The sequence below is a fragment of the Fusarium oxysporum genome, chromosome 7 (assembly GCF_000149955.1).
Source record: "Fusarium oxysporum f. sp. lycopersici 4287 chromosome 7, whole genome shotgun sequence".
Classification (NCBI taxonomy): domain Eukaryota; kingdom Fungi; phylum Ascomycota; class Sordariomycetes; order Hypocreales; family Nectriaceae; genus Fusarium; species Fusarium oxysporum.
The window spans coordinates 3,439,854-3,455,153 of NC_030992.1; the positions used below are offsets into that span (position 1 = coordinate 3,439,854).

At 48.3% G+C, this 15,300-nt stretch overlaps 7 protein-coding genes across 9 annotated transcripts in view; 5 read left to right on the top strand and 2 right to left on the bottom strand.

Annotated features, from left to right (window-relative positions):
* The window catches only part of FOXG_10500 (uncharacterized protein), a gene marked incomplete at both ends in the record, with an annotated part of 1,044 nt that extends 966 nt beyond the window's left edge, over positions 1–78 (top strand). Inside the window, one exon of the mRNA XM_018389857.1 lies at positions 1–78. Within this exon, the coding sequence (XP_018248200.1) occupies positions 1–78 (78 nt within the window).
* Positions 79–961: 883 nt separating this feature from the next.
* FOXG_10501 (uncharacterized protein) lies at positions 962–3,362 on the top strand. The gene is made up of 5 exons (XM_018389858.1): positions 962–1,219; positions 1,284–1,328; positions 1,384–1,483; positions 1,543–2,561; positions 2,614–3,362. The coding sequence occupies exons 1-5, from the start codon at positions 1,198–1,200 to the stop codon at positions 3,078–3,080; spliced, it is 1,653 nt and encodes a 550-aa protein (XP_018248201.1). The 5' UTR covers positions 962–1,197; the 3' UTR covers positions 3,081–3,362.
* Positions 3,219–7,298, bottom strand: FOXG_10502 (uncharacterized protein). Its single transcript, XM_018389859.1, has 3 exons — positions 4,651–7,298; positions 4,173–4,597; positions 3,219–4,123 (listed from the first exon to the last, which is right to left on the bottom strand). The coding sequence occupies exons 1-3, from the start codon at positions 6,522–6,524 to the stop codon at positions 3,870–3,872; spliced, it is 2,553 nt and encodes an 850-aa protein (XP_018248202.1). The 5' UTR covers positions 6,525–7,298; the 3' UTR covers positions 3,219–3,869.
* On the top strand, positions 7,139–7,626 carry FOXG_10503 (uncharacterized protein; the record flags this gene model as incomplete). Its single annotated transcript, XM_018389860.1, has 3 exons — positions 7,139–7,156; positions 7,265–7,287; positions 7,350–7,626. 3 exons carry the CDS (start codon positions 7,139–7,141, stop codon positions 7,624–7,626), a joined length of 318 nt encoding a protein of 105 aa, XP_018248203.1.
* Positions 7,627–9,681: 2,055 nt separating this feature from the next.
* On the top strand, positions 9,682–11,697 carry FOXG_10504 (uncharacterized protein). Of its 2 annotated transcripts, XM_018389861.1 has the most exons (3): positions 9,682–10,185; positions 10,271–10,651; positions 10,795–11,697. In XM_018389861.1, the coding sequence occupies exons 1-3, from the start codon at positions 10,132–10,134 to the stop codon at positions 11,272–11,274; spliced, it is 915 nt and encodes a 304-aa protein (XP_018248204.1). In that variant the 5' UTR covers positions 9,682–10,131; the 3' UTR covers positions 11,275–11,697. The 2 variants fall into 2 exon arrangements, with proteins under 2 accessions (XP_018248204.1, XP_018248205.1); XM_018389862.1 differs by lacking the exon at positions 9,682–10,185 and having other exon boundaries at positions 10,211–10,651.
* FOXG_10505 (maintenance-mitochondrial morphology protein 1) lies at positions 11,387–13,065 on the bottom strand. Of its 2 annotated transcripts, XM_018389864.1 has the most exons (3): positions 12,858–13,059; positions 12,569–12,792; positions 11,512–12,505 (listed from the first exon to the last, which is right to left on the bottom strand). In XM_018389864.1, exons 1-3 carry the CDS (start codon positions 12,893–12,895, stop codon positions 11,574–11,576), a joined length of 1,194 nt encoding a protein of 397 aa, XP_018248207.1. In that variant the 5' UTR covers positions 12,896–13,059; the 3' UTR covers positions 11,512–11,573. The 2 variants fall into 2 exon arrangements, with proteins under 2 accessions (XP_018248206.1, XP_018248207.1); XM_018389863.1 differs by having other exon boundaries at positions 11,387–12,792; positions 12,858–13,065.
* A 65-nt stretch (positions 13,066–13,130) lies between these two features.
* On the top strand, positions 13,131–15,233 carry FOXG_10506 (uncharacterized protein). The gene is made up of 2 exons (XM_018389865.1): positions 13,131–14,458; positions 14,512–15,233. Exons 1-2 carry the CDS (start codon positions 13,331–13,333, stop codon positions 15,115–15,117), a joined length of 1,734 nt encoding a protein of 577 aa, XP_018248208.1. The 5' UTR covers positions 13,131–13,330; the 3' UTR covers positions 15,118–15,233.
* Positions 15,234–15,300: the final 67 nt, after the last annotated feature.

A 15,300-nucleotide genomic window follows, 5' to 3' on the forward strand; every position in this document is an offset into this window, starting at 1 on the left:
TACATGGCCCGCTACCAACATGATGAAGAGTGTGTGGCGCCAGACAGCTTAGAGGGATATGAGACTCAGGGCTGCTAGCAAGTTGCCTTGGAGCTGCCCAACATTTAAATCGCTTTTGTACTACTGGATATACAGGGATTTACTTGTTAGGACCACGAGCCTCGAGGTGCATGCATTGCAGAGTTCACATCTAGAAACACGGCATTGATTCATACCACCCCTCCATCAAGGCATGGGGCACAGGGACTTTCGAAGTGGGAAGGATATAATATTTTAATAATATTATAACTAGTAGTCCCCCTGGCTACTACTTATTAAACTAAAGAGGTTGTATATATATTATAAAATAAAATTAAGATTTATAGTATATTTGTAAAATTTTATTTAAAAGTCAAAATGCCCATCGAGTAACGCGTAAAGTGAAGCCAAAGGTATTAAAGCAAGATAACAAAATATGGTGTTTGTTTTCAACACAACACAATATAAGGCGTCATACACTACGCCAAAAAACACAATAACCTTAATGTTAAGTCTCAGCAGATCACACAGCTGCTGCCTTGAACCTTAAGATCCAAAGATCGGATCAGGTCGCAAGACAACGCAGTGGGAGAAACACAAGTTGAGGATAAACACAGTTGAATAACACTTGGGTTATAAATATTATATACTTTATATAATATTTTTATATTTTAATTTAGTTATTTAACTATTATATATTACTATTTATATTTTTATGTATAGCTTATTTAGCTAGTTATATAAGATATAAAAAAGAGGGGCTAATTTGGCCATGTGTCGGAACTTTTGCCGGCCCACTGTAGGTCGGCTCAAGAGTATTGTATTGACTAAAGTTTGCCTAAGGAAGAGAAGAATCTAACTAGGGGATTTTCGTTGAGGGTCACCTGACCCAATCGGCGATAAGGCTGATCTTGAACAGTAGCGGAGCTGCTGTTACAGGGATCTTTTCTTCCACTCTATTTTACCTTACCTAGACAAAGCAAGGGATAGAAATGACGTCCCTCACCGTTCGATCAAACAACCAAAGGACCTATCTCTTTCTGTCTCACGCCATGATATAGCGGAGGCCAACGCACAATTCCTAATATCTCCCTTTTATTCCCTGTTAAATTGTATAGAATTTGGAAGCACTTGGACTCCACTGGTATTGTATGCTGAGGTACCTTAACCGCTAGCAAGATGCTGTACTTTCTGCATAGGCGTAAGTTTCAAGCTTCATTTCTCGTGCAACGGCTCTATTTCACTAACTAATTTAACTTGTATAGCTTTCGTGGCCTTGGCAGACACTGTTGGTGCTGCTCCAGACGATCGTGAGTTATCCTCAAAGCTTCCCCAAGCTCAGGTTGATCTCTAACACGACCTCAGTCAAACTCGTCACCTCGTTCTTAATATCATTCCCCCTCGCCGCTCTCCTTAAACGAATTCCCGACTCCAGACCAGATCTCAAGAATCTTTTTGCCATTAGGTACGACATGCCAACAGCCTCTCAGCCCATGTTCAGTCTCACTAACATGTTCAACCAAGCGTATCAATCTTCTACCTTGTCGGTCTATTTGACCTGTGGGATGGTGTCCGAACTCTCTTCATCAGCGCAGGAGGGACATACTGCATCGCCAAATTCCTTCGAACGAGCCCCTATATGCCATGGATTGGCTTCGCTTTCGTCATGGGCCACATGTCCCTAAGCCATATCGCCCGTCAAGCTGCTGACGACCCAACAAAGGCTGACGTCACAGGCGCTCAGATGGTGCTTCTCATGAAGCTGAGTGCCTTTTGCTGGAACGTTGCTGACGGCCAACTTCCTGAGGAGTATCTGTCTGATTTCCAAAAGAGAAACATGCTTAAGGAGCTGCCTCCTATTTTGGACTATGCTGGCTGGGTGCTTTTCTTCCCTGCGCTCTTCGCTGGTCCGTCCTTCGACTTCACCGACTATCGTAAATGGCTTGACACGACTATGTTTGACGCACCCAACGTCGATCCAGCAAAGAAACCTCCCGTGAGGAAGAAGCGAAAGATTCCTCGAAGTGGTGGCCCTGCAGCTTGGAAGGCAGCGAGTGGTCTCTTCCTTATTGCAATGTTCATGGGTCTAGGTGGTTCATACTACCCCGGCCTGCTCACCTCCGATATCTACATGAAGTACGGTTTCCTTCGCCGTGTCTGGATCATGCACATGGTTAGCTTCACTGCACGACTCAAATACTACGGTGTTTGGTACCTTACAGAGGGTTCCTGCATCCTCGCGGGTATGGGCTATAACGGTGTTGACCCTGTTACGGGCAAGGTCTTCTGGAACCGATTGCAGAACATTGATCCTTGGGCTGTTGAGACTGCGCAGAACCCCCGAGGTTATCTTGGAGGATGGAACATCAACACGAGCAACTGGTTGAGGAACTACGTCTATCTGCGTGTCACGCCTCGAGGCAAGAAGCCTGGTTTTCGCGCTAGTCTCATGACCTTTGGCACAAGCGCTCTCTGGCATGGCTTTTATCCCGGATACTACCTTAGCTTTGTCCTTGCAAGCTTCATTCAGACAGCTGCAAAGCGTAAGTTTATCTGGGAGCCCTGAGACATATGAATGATACTGACAATTTCTAGATTACCGCCGTCATGTTCGTCCTTTCTTCCTAGAACCTATCACTGGCAATCCCTCGCCCAAGAAGAAGTACTACGACTTCGTATCTTACCTTGCTACTCAACTCACCTTCACCTTTGCCACAGCACCTTTCCTTGTCCTCACATTACAGGGCTCACTACTAGCCTGGTCTCGTGTCTACTTCTACGCTGTCATCTGGACCTTTTTGTCACTTGTCTTCTTCTCTTCTCCTGGAAAGGTCGCCCTTAAGAAGCAGCTCGAGAAGCGTCAGGGCCGAGCTAGCGCTAAGTTGGTGCGCTCCATCTCAACGGATAGTCTAACGGGCAAGGAGCCCATTTTGGGTATCTCCAAGGATATCGAGGGCGATTTCAACGAGGCCGTGGAAGAAATCAAGGCCGAGATGGAGATGAGACAGCGAAAGGTCAAGGCGGAGATTGAGGCGCATAAGGCAAAGGCCAAGACAGGCTAGTTAAGACATCATGTGCTGCGGGTCTGTCATTAGCTATAGTGGCGGACTTACCACGGAGACTTTTAGTCTCAAACGTGAAAAGACGCGTTCGGTGTTATGATGGTGTTGTTTCAGGTGTTCGGAGACAAAGACTTGGGACCTAGTTCTCCGTTGAGCAAGGAGTAATGGTGACTTCATTGGCAGAAGTATACAATATCTTTAGCAGATTATACATCAGTTCATTAATCTATCTATATCTGGGATAATCTGTAGTGGTTTGCAGGTCCAGTTTATGTCCCTAAAGCTGATTAATTACATGGTATCGTGAAATGAGTGTCTATGCTGACGGCGTTTTTTTCCCGTCTCAGCATTGCTGCCAAATCCAAACATAGTTGTACAAGTGTATATATCATCCACAATTCCTGATTATACAAAGGCCCATTACGGGCTTTCGGGACAAACTTAGCCAAACGTTCGAGAGAACAGTAGAGCATATAGTTGCATGAGAAGCCCCAGAGGAAGAAAGTCGTACGTCGTCGAAATATTGAGACAGAAAAGGTCAAGGCAAAACATCGTGTCTCGTTGAAAAAGGTACGCTCAGAAAGAAGAAATCGTTGGTCGTTGAAGGTCTTTTTGACAAGGTGCATAAAGATCGTGAGTTTTGCAAAGTTCAAAATGGTTCGAGCAAAAATGGAAAGAATTCGTAATGCGTCGTGAATTGTTGAGATGCCGTGAAGTTCCATGATAGGTTTCGAGATCAGGACGGTCCTTCTGATCCAGGGCATCGTCATCTTTTTTTGGTAAATGGTATTAATGTCCCCAGCGTTGTTTAACGCCAACCACGATGAGCGCGATGATGGCGCCGAGGATGAGTAAACCGATGAGCGACATTCCTCGGTTGACCTTCCTCCACCAGATTGCGCTTGTGAAAACGGCATCCTCTTCGCCGCTTGCCCGAGCTGAAGTTTCGTTGCGTTTGCCCAGCTCAGATGTACTGTTGTTCCGTTCAATGTCTTCTGTCTCGTTATTCCGTTGAATAGGAATGAGTGCGGCAAACATCCAGGCTGTAACTCAGTTAGAACTGCGTCTCGGTGCTCAATTTCCGGGACTTACCTAATGGGAAAACAAATCCCACTACAAACATAGTGACCTGGGCGTTGCGTCGGCCAGTCAATTCGCTGCGCGCTTCCCATTGCGAGGCGGGAGGTTGCCAAATGCTTTGTGAAACAGGGCGTCGGTCTCGAGCCAGGTGAGGCGACCAGATGCTAGAGGTCTGCTTCTTGATGTTGCGCACGACAGCAAGGGCGGGGTGAGCTGGTGCTGCGCTGATGTCCATGGAGCCTGTATTTGAATGTTGGTGAGGTAAGGCTTCACGAGGCCGGCGTCGAGGGTTGCGAATGTTGGTGGCATTAGCATCCTGACTCGGCGACCGGCTGAGTTGACCGTCGGGAGGCTGACTTTGACTGTATTCAGAATACATGGACTCCATGGAGGGTTGGGCAGCCAGCCACTTGCGCTCGCCACTGCCATAGTAGACCCTGCAATCAATCGATTAAAAAACAACCTCAAGCTGACTGATTGATTTACTCACCTAGCCCAGGCAGGGACAGCAGCATTAAAGCTGGCAGTCGATCGCAGACTACGATCAGAAGAATAGCTTGACAAAAACCTCCCCATTCGCGACCGGGACGAGGGATGATGGTAGACTTCCAAATCAGCCAGACCATCGCCATCCTCATCGTGATCACGAACTAGGCGAATAGTACCAGTTGCTGGGTCGCGGGGCATGCTTCGCGTGTACGTCGCTGCGGGAGATTCCAATGAATTGCTTCTTGAGTGGGACGGGGTTTCGACGTGCTCCTCAAGACCGAAAAGTGAGGACGCCATACTTAGTACATGCTTGCTGTGACTGCTTCCAACCCCACTACCACGTCGACCTGGGACGGAAGAGAGTGAGAGAGCTCGAGATGCAGGCTCACTGCCTCCTTCGCTTTCTGACATCACTGTTGACAACTGACCACTCCATTGGTGAGGGCGCGCTTGAGGTCGGTTCTGAAGGTCTGGCCAAGATGGACCAGCGTGTTGCAAAATTGTCGGGGGTCCAACAAAAAGGGCCCGGGTAGCCTCTTGGGTGAAGATGGTCGATAACGAAGTGATCGATGCAGATCGGGATCGTAGAGTTTCGCGAGAGCGGGATTTGGCGAGAGCAAAGCTGTCTGAGGATCTCCTTTTCCTTGGCTGCAATGGAGGAACAATCAAGCTTTCTTGTGAAAATTCGGGTCTCACGCGATTCCTGACGGCGACAACAGAGGAAGAAGCTGAGTGACCACCATATGTTACGACGTTGACGTTGCTGTCCTCGGTTTGTGGACGAGTGCTGATATGCAAAGAAGCCTCAGCTGAGGAAGGGTCCCCGAGTAGCTCAATATTGGAATGGATCGATGAAGGTGGCAGACTATTTAGGTCTGCTACATTCATGGGAGAGCTGAATCCATATGTTTTGACGTTGGTTCTCTCAGAGAATGTTGATCTGGTTTGTTCGGATAGTGAAGATTGAAAGGATGTCTTTTGAGTGAGCCACTGAGAAGGACCAGCCTCATGAACAGGCAGATCAACCTCTGGCAGCGTGGGCAGAGGCAACTCGGGTGGAGCGTCTCGACTCTGCGGCTGTTTTTGCTTCACGTCAGGTGTTTTAGGTACTTTACGAAGACCCCCAAACAAACGATAGTTCCATGGCGATGAGTTTGAGTTGTCCGGGGTGGACGGATCTCGAGGCCGAGGCGAAATAACTGGAGAACTAGCGTTTCGTTCTGTGAGAGGAGTCATAGGCGAGGCTGGACGGCTCTGACGATCATCACTGTATGTACCCATTGATCCTCGACCATAAGATGTGTTACCGGTGGTGAAAGATGGGGGGAGAGACCAGAGAGATTCGACCCTTGACGACATAGAAGCATCTTGAGGAAGTATGGAGAAGGTCTTATCGGCGTGAACATTAATGACCGTTTTGCGAGAAGGAGGTCTTGGTGAAGTCGAGGGTTCCCGGGAAGGTGGGCGTGAAGCATAAGAAGTATGATCATCAGCATCGGTATCATAATGGGGCAACCAGGATGCAGGGTTCTGGTCGAATTCGGAGGATGGATATCGAGTAGGGCGCTTTAATGGCGATGGAGAAAGCACTATACTTCGAGTCCGGGCCCTCTGCAGGGATGGTGATGGCGTTTCAAACTGAGAATCGGAGGAATGTGTCGGAGAGCCATCTGTCTGAGCAAGCTCTGAATCGGTCTCGGTACTCGCATCAGCGTAAGTGACTGTCTTTGATGTGACGGTACCATCTGAGGCAACCCGTGGAGGGCTGTAAGGGACGACCCGGATTCCGAGACGGTTATTCTGAGAGTTGTTCTGAGAGTTACTACGCTCATGTAATGCCTTACGCGGCAGAGAGCTCGACGGTGAGACCGACATGCTCTATGCACGAGGCGATAGTAGCTGTGAGTTCCAGGACATCAGGAGACCAAAAACAACTTCCAAAAAACGATTGCCCTCGAAATTGGCAATGCAATTCAGTTCAAGATCGAGATCTCGTATAATATCAGGCTGTCAAAGTCGAACTCGGTCGGGGCCGGAGGTGGGTCAATGAACTCGGAGGTCGTCACAAGGGCCACGGCCGGGGGACTCGGACAATGGCAAAGATATTAAAAACCACCAAAACAAAAGCGACGATATTATTGAAGCGTCCAATGTTCCAAGGAATAGGATCAAGCAGAGACCGAGCAATCCAATGCGAAACGAGCCGGGGTAGATCGAGTTGTCGCGAGGTGGATCGTTGGTGTTTCGGCCGTGAGAGGAAAAAAGACTCGTTCGATATAGCAATTGAAGAATTAATTACCAAAATTGGAAGGAACCAAAAAGAAGAAGAGCAAGACAAGAACAACAATTAACAACTAATGAGTCCAGATAAAGAGTGTGTTGAATATCAAAGGCTTGAATGAGTGACTGGCCAGTGGCCGATTATAGCGAGGGTATGTAGTTTGGTTGGAAAAGCACGAAACGAGAGGCGGAAAGAGAAAGACAAGATCATGGGGAAGGGACGGCGGGTAAGTTAGCTAAAAGGGAAGCAACGGTCCCTCCACATGCGACCAACGGCGGCAGGAGTAGCGGCCTACGTGCCTGCTTCCTGCTAAACTTGACCTGGAGGCTGAACCTTGGAAGGTGGACAAGCTGTACTGTGGGTATTCCAGCTTCTGTTTTTGCAGGTCTTACAGTAGCAGCAGTACTACCTTGTCCAAGGCACAGTCTAACTCTTGCGGTAATAATGACTAAAGAATCCAGGACCAGACGAACGACGAGGGTATGGAACGACCCGAGCACACAGACCTCACAACCTCTCACCCTTACAGAGACTCTTGACACAAGCAATTCGCATTGGATCATTGACGTGTACTGGGCAAAAACATATCAGCCAGTGATTGCAAGCGCCATTCTGCAACTAGCGGCCTTGGGATATTACCTTCGCTGCAGCAGGGTTGCCCCTGCAGACGAGGCGCGGCGACGATGGGACCGTTGAAGGACAGGGGTTTTTGGTCGAGCTAGGAGACCTGAGGGAGATAGGGGCGCTCTGACGCTGAGGACTGAAAAAAAGAGAACAGGGCATGGAAAGACACCGCAACTTTGACGAAACAGGGTTGAGAGTGAGCACAAAGATTTTCACAACTTGAGCATAATTCAGGCAAGAGAGAAGAGAACGAATCATCTCAGTGGGAAGAAAAGGAATAATCTCGAGACTTGTCTTCTAGACTTATTCTGAGCTCTGATTTGTCCCCCTCAACACACCTTCAAACTTTTAGGAACTGCACTTGGGGTTGTGCCGTTGTGGATCGGATCTGTGAACTGGAACTGGTTGGACTGCACTATCGACGCTATTGCGGGGAGCCTTTTCGTGTGTGTCGCCCAATTGGCAATAGCTCCGGCTATGTTGGATCGTAAGATACCAATGGCATCTGTCTTGCTCCAAGACAAGACTTGGATACCTTGAGCAAGCCCTTGGGCAACAAGAAAACTTTGTACCTCGAAACAGGATGCCAAAATTAGCCCATCAAGGACTCTCCTAAACTTATGATAAATCTACCCCAGTCTTTCTGTCGCTTAGGATCAGGGTCTTCAGCTTTTCTCCTCCACTTCAGAAGAGACATGGTCTGAAGAAATTACTGGACCACCTCTGCCAGGTGGCAGGTCACCAGTGGTGTTGATCCTGGATATGGTGAAGCACGTACAGAGTCTGTATGAGACGACTGCAGAATCAATGGACAGGTTCAGCTATCACCAGCCATTCAATCGGATGGAATTCTGGAAGAATTAAGCGTTCAACCTGCGAAATGCAGTTACTCGAGTACAGCTGTCCTTGAAGGTCACTTTTTCGGCCGCCTATGATGTTTTCTTCCAGGCGCTTGTTTTACCTAAAGTGTTCCGGTTACTCTGAGCTGGCAAGATACATCTCTTGACTAACAGGCTCAGTGCATATTGGTGTACCTTCATCTGGATCAGAGTTCTGTCTTTGCGCCAGTTCCAGTTTACCTGCAGAGAAACAGCGCTTCTCGAAACCAAGACCTGCAGAAAGGTCAAAACATCCAAATTCCCTCCACTTGGTCGCTTCGAGGTCTGCAGAACTCTTTGGCTCTGCGTTTGGGGTAGCGAAAGCCATTCCTCAAAGACAGTCGGCGATGTAACCAGACATCTTTTAAGCTTCGAGCCGTTGGCGCGCGCAATCTTACATGTGCCTTTTCAACGTGTCAAGCTCGCGTTGTCTGCTCATTGAATCGCGTGGATGTATGTTATCTTTAGCATTCGGCTTACATGGGCTTTTTGAGCCGCTTCGATCTGTTCCGGGACAAGGGGTTGAAGCTACTGGCTCCTGAAGTTTCGGAGGGTGACATGAGGCTGCCTTTCCGAACAATTGCAGTCAACTTTCAAGATACTCATCATTTTCACCTTCTCTTATCGTCCAAGGAGAACAAAAGTTGAGACTGCCAACGTTACCATGGTCTCATCATGACCCCTTCTGCGATAGCGAAAATGGGTTCATCTCCTTTTCCATGTGCCTCTGCAATGCCACCGGCTCACTCATAGTCGGTACGGGTAGATGTTAGCTCTGATCATCGCGTCTTCCAGACGATCATCCGGTTCTTGGGGATCCAACCAGAGCCATCACCGCCTCTCCTCTGTTCTTAGCACCGAAGTCCCGCTGGACCTAACTAATGCAGGTACCGTTGCTAATTGGGGGTCCTCTTGATTCATGGCCTTGCCATGCAAGCAAAAGGGATATCCTGGAGTGTCTAGATCGTGGCTGAGTATGGGAAAAAGTCAAGTTTAACTAGCCGAGATATTCAAGACTTTGATGCATTCTAGTCATGCACGAGTGTCGATGAATATTTTGCATCTTCACAATAACAAATAACAGTTTAGTTTGGCCGTTTAGCCGGTTTTGACCCTGCATTCGTGTCTTGTTCTCAGGTTATGAGATGTTTTATACTATCTCCACATCATTTCGCTTCATTCAATAACTCTTGTGCCGTGCAGCTCACCGCATGCAATAGTGCATACAACCCATGAAGCGATATGCAGAGTAAAATGAAGACGAGCAAGACCTTGTGGAGGAGAAGTGTCCAGCATAACTTTTCTGTTTTAGTTTTTTTAAGGCCCAACGAGTGAGAGAAATAGTTATTCTTGGATTTCTGAGTCAGCGAAACTGAAGACGCAACCAACAAGGACAATGGGTTTGGACAATAGGAGTTACCCAGTTTGTGGCTGGTGAGGGCTTCATTTTTTTCGGCTTTTATTTCCTTAAGCAGCAGTCTTACTTGGTTATCTCCTTGGATGACTTCTTTCATTCTCTGACAAGAGCCACCGTTTTGCTGACTTGACTTTGTTTGCCCCATGGAACATTCCCGCAAGTGTCTTTTTAGCCCAGCCTCTTTGAGCCTCGTTGACTTCTTCACTTCTTCACCTTGCGACTGAGACAGTTCATATTCTCATCCTTCTTCAAACTCGGATCTTCAGTTTTGACAACATTGCAATGTCTGTCTTGAGCTCTGCGGAGTTCGCACCGCCTCAAGCCGTAGCCTTACTGGTGAGCCTCGCATCACAATCTCCATAAAACTCATACTCAGCCTCGTCTCATGAGTTCACTGAAATGTGCTAACATTCACCCACAGGTCGTCTATTGTCTCGTCTACGTAATCCCTCTCTACTTCTCAGCTGCGACACGGCCTTCACCCACTCGCTCTAGAGATGCTCCTGAGGCTATCCGCGCACGCATCTTTGTCGTCTCACTCTCAACGGCAGTATGCTCCCTCGTGACGCTGTATCTGCTCTCGTCTCACGGCGCAATTGCCGTTGAGAAGCCCTTGCATTTCATGGGCTACTGGCCGCTTGGACTCATCGATGCTGCGCGTGCGCTGTGGCTCACGGCCCTGCTGTTTGCGGGCCCCTTGTATGAGTCTCTCGTCATCGATGGCGCGGCTCATCAATGGCTTCGTCTTCAGCCTCTGAGGGATCTGTGGACTGACTGGCCAACCTGGAGAAACATGGTAGCGGTACGTTTATCCTGAAACTGTTTGATCTCGCTGTAGATTCCTTCATATTCCCCCTGTCAATCTCTTATCCCCACAGTTATCTCGTCTTGAGCCTCCTCGTCATCTCACCGCTCCGCAATCCATGTTTACTAATTATTCTGAAGGGTCCTATTACCGAAGAGTGCTTGTTCCGTTCTGCTGGCGTTCCACTGCTTCTCCGTTCTGGAGCCAGCCTTACTGGCACCATCTTCATGTCGCCCCTCATCTTCGGTCTAGCTCACCTTCATCATTTTTATGAGTTCCGTATCACGCACCCACGGACTCCTCTCCCCATAGCCATTGCACGGTCATTACTTCAGCTATCGTACACCTCCCTATTCGGAGCATATGCCACTTTCTTATTCCTAAGAACTGGCAGCTTGCTGGCCGTTGTGCTCGTGCACACCTTTTGCAACTGCATGGGTCTCCCACGTCTTTGGGGCCAGCTTGATCCTTACTGGCTGCCAGAGGGTGATCCGTCCGTAGCCTCGTCTAGAAAGATGTGGACTGGTGTTTATTACGTACTTTTGGTGGGCGGCTTAGTTGCTTGGTGGCAGAATTTGTACTCGTTGACCGAGACACCGATGGCGCTGGCCAAGTTCTAAGATTGTCTACTTCATGCATTTCACAATCGAATTGTTGAATATCGTATGCACAAATGAGATGGCCCTCTCACAGACCACGCTACGGCCCCATCTGAAATGTTAAGCTAAATGACCTACATGAGCATGGGGACTAGCAGTAGCCTCATTGTCTGTGCATGAAAACAGTATTCAGGTGACGGAATAGTCAACACAATTCGATCGTCATCTAGTCTACTAAAGTCCGGGAGAACCGAAATGTTGTTTCAGGATGGAATGAGTAGAGCTTTTATTTCGTTTACAAAGCCTGACTAGGTATCTAATTATGAGGCCGCGACCTGGAAATCAGGCAATGATCCTGGCATCGAGAAGTCATCGCTGTCATTGCTTCTCGTCCCTCGTCGATGCCGAACCGTTCCTCCGGCTCCTCGATCTCTAATTTCTGCGTCTCCTCCTCGTCCACGTATCTCTTCTCGGTGATCCCGGCCAGCATCGTTACCCCTTGATCGACCGATAGATTCGCTTCTCTCAGTTGACGCATCCTCGGGACCTCTTGTGTTCTTCTTTCTCGGCCAAAGACTCGGAAGGGCAATTTCCTGGAATCGAGGCTCAACAGCTCGCTCATCAAACCAACGGTGAAGGCGTGCCTCGACAAGTTGAGCAATCTTGGGTACGTTGTGTAGTTTGGAACGACTGCCGAGAAGGCTTCGAATTTCAAAATCCAGTCTGTAGTCGTCCAAGAAGTTGAAGATCATCCGTGTGGGTGTCGATTGAGAGGGGTTGCTGGGAATGAAGGAGATGGAAAGAGTGCCACTAAACCTGATCACCGAAACAGCCAGTTCCACGGGTAGAACCGCAGATAGCTTCTTGGGATAGTTAAGGATGAGTTTTGTCCTCACGGCCAGAGTAAGCATGTCGCTCAGGTCGACGTCCATACGCGCCTGGAGCCGTAGGCCGTCTCTTGCTGCCGTTGCCGGATCAAACTTCTTTCCAGGAGCAAGACTCACTCCATCTTCGTCGACAGGAATAATACGGCAATTGCTCAGGATCGGAAAGTCCTCTCCTAGACTCAACTCTGTGACCCGAATCTCGTCAATGAAATCCGGCCTTGAATCGCCGTTCAATGCCTTGGTGAGTGAATCAAGAATGGCATCGTCATGCTGAGCATCACTTCGAAACTGAGCAATCGTTTGCGCAATGAGAACATTAAACCAATCGAGACTTTCAGGCTGATGGCTGTCGACATTGTAGTACGCTTTACTCAGGATCGATCCAATGGTAAGTGTTGGAGGGTTCCTGAGGACAGTGGACTTCTTACGGCTGAGGGATCTGTCCTGAGATCTATCTCCACGGTTTGCTGGGCTCCTGATACTTAGTAATGAGCGCTTGTGAGCAAGAGTTCTTGACCGTCTCTCGGTAGCTCGTAGCGAAGCTGTGACGTCTGCTGAAGGAGGATCGCCAAAGATGAAGAATTTGATGAATGCGGCCAGTACCAGAACCACGGAGAGCTGTCCGACTATAAGACCTTGCGTAAAGGATAGACTATCAGAGTATCAGTCAGCTTTGGTAAGGACTTCTCATGATGCAGGGTTCTTTGATTCACTTACGTCGGCTCTATCAGCCGGGGACAGGTATCTGCTTCCATGATTGCAGAGTGAGGTGTTAGATGCTACTCGAAGCCGCTGCGCTCTGTTTATACTGGAAGCTCCAAGCTTAGGTGATTAAGAAGGTATAGATAACATTTCAGCTCTTGCGGGCAATGATCTCACTGATGTCACCGAGAGCTATCATGATGAGGTTGAGGTTGGTAGCGCGGGTAGCTCTTGTATTATGTAAGGCATTCAGGCCAGACTTTCAAGGTTGTGGGGCGCTCACCTACAGCACCTACAGTGGCAGTGGCATCTTAGAGGTCTCCCTGTCCATAACATCAATCATCAACAAGAAGTTCTCTGAATCACAGCCCTGAATACCACTGAAATACCTGGTATCTCTCACTGCACGACACTTGCACTCATAAAGACCTCATATAGCAGCCCGGGAATAACACGTTACGCGGCCCCGGTGAGCCTCATCCATCAACATGGACGTTGCTCAAGCAGTATCTGGGTACATCAATAAGGTGGTTACGACGAGTGATACGTCGTCTGCCAAGATGAAAATTCTCTTACTCGATAGAGAAACAGTTTCTATCGTCTCGACTGCGGTCACACAGTCTTCTCTTCTCAACCATGAGGTCTATCTCATCGATCGTCTGGACAATGCTGCGCGTGAGAAGATGCGACACCTACGATGTCTATCTTTCGTGCGGCCATCGCCGGAATCAATTCAACTACTCATAGATGAGCTTCGTGATCCGAAATATGGCGAGTATCACTTGTACTTCACAAACGTTGTCAAGAAGTCGTCCTTGGAACGCTTAGCTGAGGCTGATGACCATGAGGTGGTCAAACTGGTCCAAGAGCACTTTGCTGATTACAATGTCATCAACCCTGATCTCTTTTCTTTCAGTTTTACTCTTCCACAACAGAAAATCTGGGCAGGGAGTCCTGATACATGGAATCCTGACTCATTACAGCGATGCTCAGAGGGCTTAGTCGCTGTCTTACTCTCACTCAAGAAAAAGCCCCTCATTAGATACCAGAAGACAAGCCCCCTAGCGAAGAAGCTCGCGTCAGAGGTCCGATATTTGATGACCCAAGAGGATTCATTGTTTGACTTCCGAAAAGTTGATACTCCTCCCATTCTGCTTGTTTTGGATCGCCGGGAAGATCCGGTGACACCACTACTCACACAATGGACATATCAAGCCATGGTCCACCATCTCTTGGGTATTCAGAATGGGCGTGTCGATCTAAGCGATGTTCCAGATATTAGCCCAGAGCAAAAGGAGATCGTTCTATCACAGGATCAGGATCCATTCTTCAAAAAGAATATGTTTCTGAACTTTGGCGACCTTGGAGGCAACATCAAGGAATATGTTGGCCAATTCCAGTCGAAAACCAAGAACAATGAGAACATCGAGTCAATATCGGATATGAAGCGATTTATCGAAGAATATCCAGAATTCAGAAAGCTTTCTGGCAACGTCAGCAAGCATGTTACCCTGGTATCAGAACTTAGCAGACGTGTAGCTGCCGATAACCTCCTAGAGGTTAGTGAGCTGGAACAAAGTCTGGCTTGCAACGACAACCACGGGACTGATGTAAAGGTATTGCCTGTCCTCTTGTTGGAGCCTTGAGCATGAGCTAACACGATTCATAGAATATTCAGCGCCTCATTCAATCACCGAACGTTACACCAGAAAGTAAGGTTGGCCTTGTAGCTTTGTACGCTCTCCGCTATCACAAACATCCTTCCAACACTTTGCCCATGCTTCAAGACCTCCTTGTCGCTGCCGGAAACGTGTCTCCGCGAGAGGCAGATTTGGTCAGCAAGGTGACGGCGTATCACAACTCCCTTCAAGCGTCACAGTCTCAGGGCGGAATTTCAGAAATCTTCGAATCCGCAGGCATTTTCTCCGGTACTGGCAGCCGCTTCAAAGGCCTCAAGGGAGTAGAAAACGTCTATACGCAACACAGCCCATTGTTGGAGACTACCCTACAGAACTTGATCAAAGGGCGACTCAAGGATCAGCAATACCCCTTCGTCGAAGGTGGTGGCACGACCAAGGACAAACCTCAGGACATAATCGTATTCATCGTTGGGGGTGCGACTTATGAGGAAGCCAAGATGATTGCAGAATTGAACGCGTCGAGTCCAGGCGTCAGAGTAGTTTTAGGGGGTACAACGATTCACAACTCGGCGACATTCTTGGAAGAGGTGGATGATGCTGTCAGTTCATGGCCAGAGAGCCGAGGTAGGAGGTAGAGATTATGGTCATATGAGAGATAGTATCAATTGCAGCGACGATTTTGAGCCATTTTAGATTAAATACAGATAATGTCAACCATGAATTGTACCTAAATTTACTGTCTATTGCCAGGATGTATCATGATGAAGTGCTGATGTGGGTGAGGGAACGCCAATTTGTAACCTGATTGGATGAAATGC

Bases quoted from the DNA above. Each gene is read 5' to 3' on its own strand.
- FOXG_10501 (XM_018389858.1), top strand. From the start codon at position 1,198: ATGCTGTACTTTCTGCATAGGC. The intron at 1,329-1,383 runs GTGAGTTATCCT...ACACGACCTCAG, and splicing joins TGGTGCTGCTCCAGACGATC to TCAAACTCGTCACCTCGTTC. The intron at 2,562-2,613 runs GTAAGTTTATCT...GACAATTTCTAG, and splicing joins CATTCAGACAGCTGCAAAGC to ATTACCGCCGTCATGTTCGT.
- FOXG_10502 (XM_018389859.1), bottom strand. From the start codon at position 6,524: ATGTCGGTCTCACCGTCGAGCTCTCTGCCGCGTAAGGCATTACATGAG. The intron at 4,598-4,650 runs GTGAGTAAATCA...GATTGATTGCAG, and splicing joins GCTGTCCCTGCCTGGGCTAG to GGTCTACTATGGCAGTGGCG. The intron at 4,124-4,172 runs GTAAGTCCCGGA...ACTGAGTTACAG, and splicing joins GGGATTTGTTTTCCCATTAG to CCTGGATGTTTGCCGCACTC.
- FOXG_10504 (XM_018389861.1), top strand. From the start codon at position 10,132: ATGTCTGTCTTGAGCTCTGCGGAGTTCGCACCGCCTCAAGCCGTAGCC. The intron at 10,186-10,270 runs GTGAGCCTCGCA...ATTCACCCACAG, and splicing joins CTCAAGCCGTAGCCTTACTG to GTCGTCTATTGTCTCGTCTA. The intron at 10,652-10,794 runs GTACGTTTATCC...ATTATTCTGAAG, and splicing joins CCTGGAGAAACATGGTAGCG to GGTCCTATTACCGAAGAGTG.
- FOXG_10505 (XM_018389863.1), bottom strand. From the start codon at position 12,895: ATGGAAGCAGATACCTGTCCCCGGCTGATAGAGCCGAC. The intron at 12,793-12,857 runs GTAAGTGAATCA...ATACTCTGATAG, and splicing joins CCCCGGCTGATAGAGCCGAC to TCTATCCTTTACGCAAGGTC.
- FOXG_10506 (XM_018389865.1), top strand. From the start codon at position 13,331: ATGGACGTTGCTCAAGCAGTATCTGGGTACATCAATAAGGTGGTTACG. The intron at 14,459-14,511 runs GTATTGCCTGTC...CACGATTCATAG, and splicing joins ACCACGGGACTGATGTAAAG to AATATTCAGCGCCTCATTCA.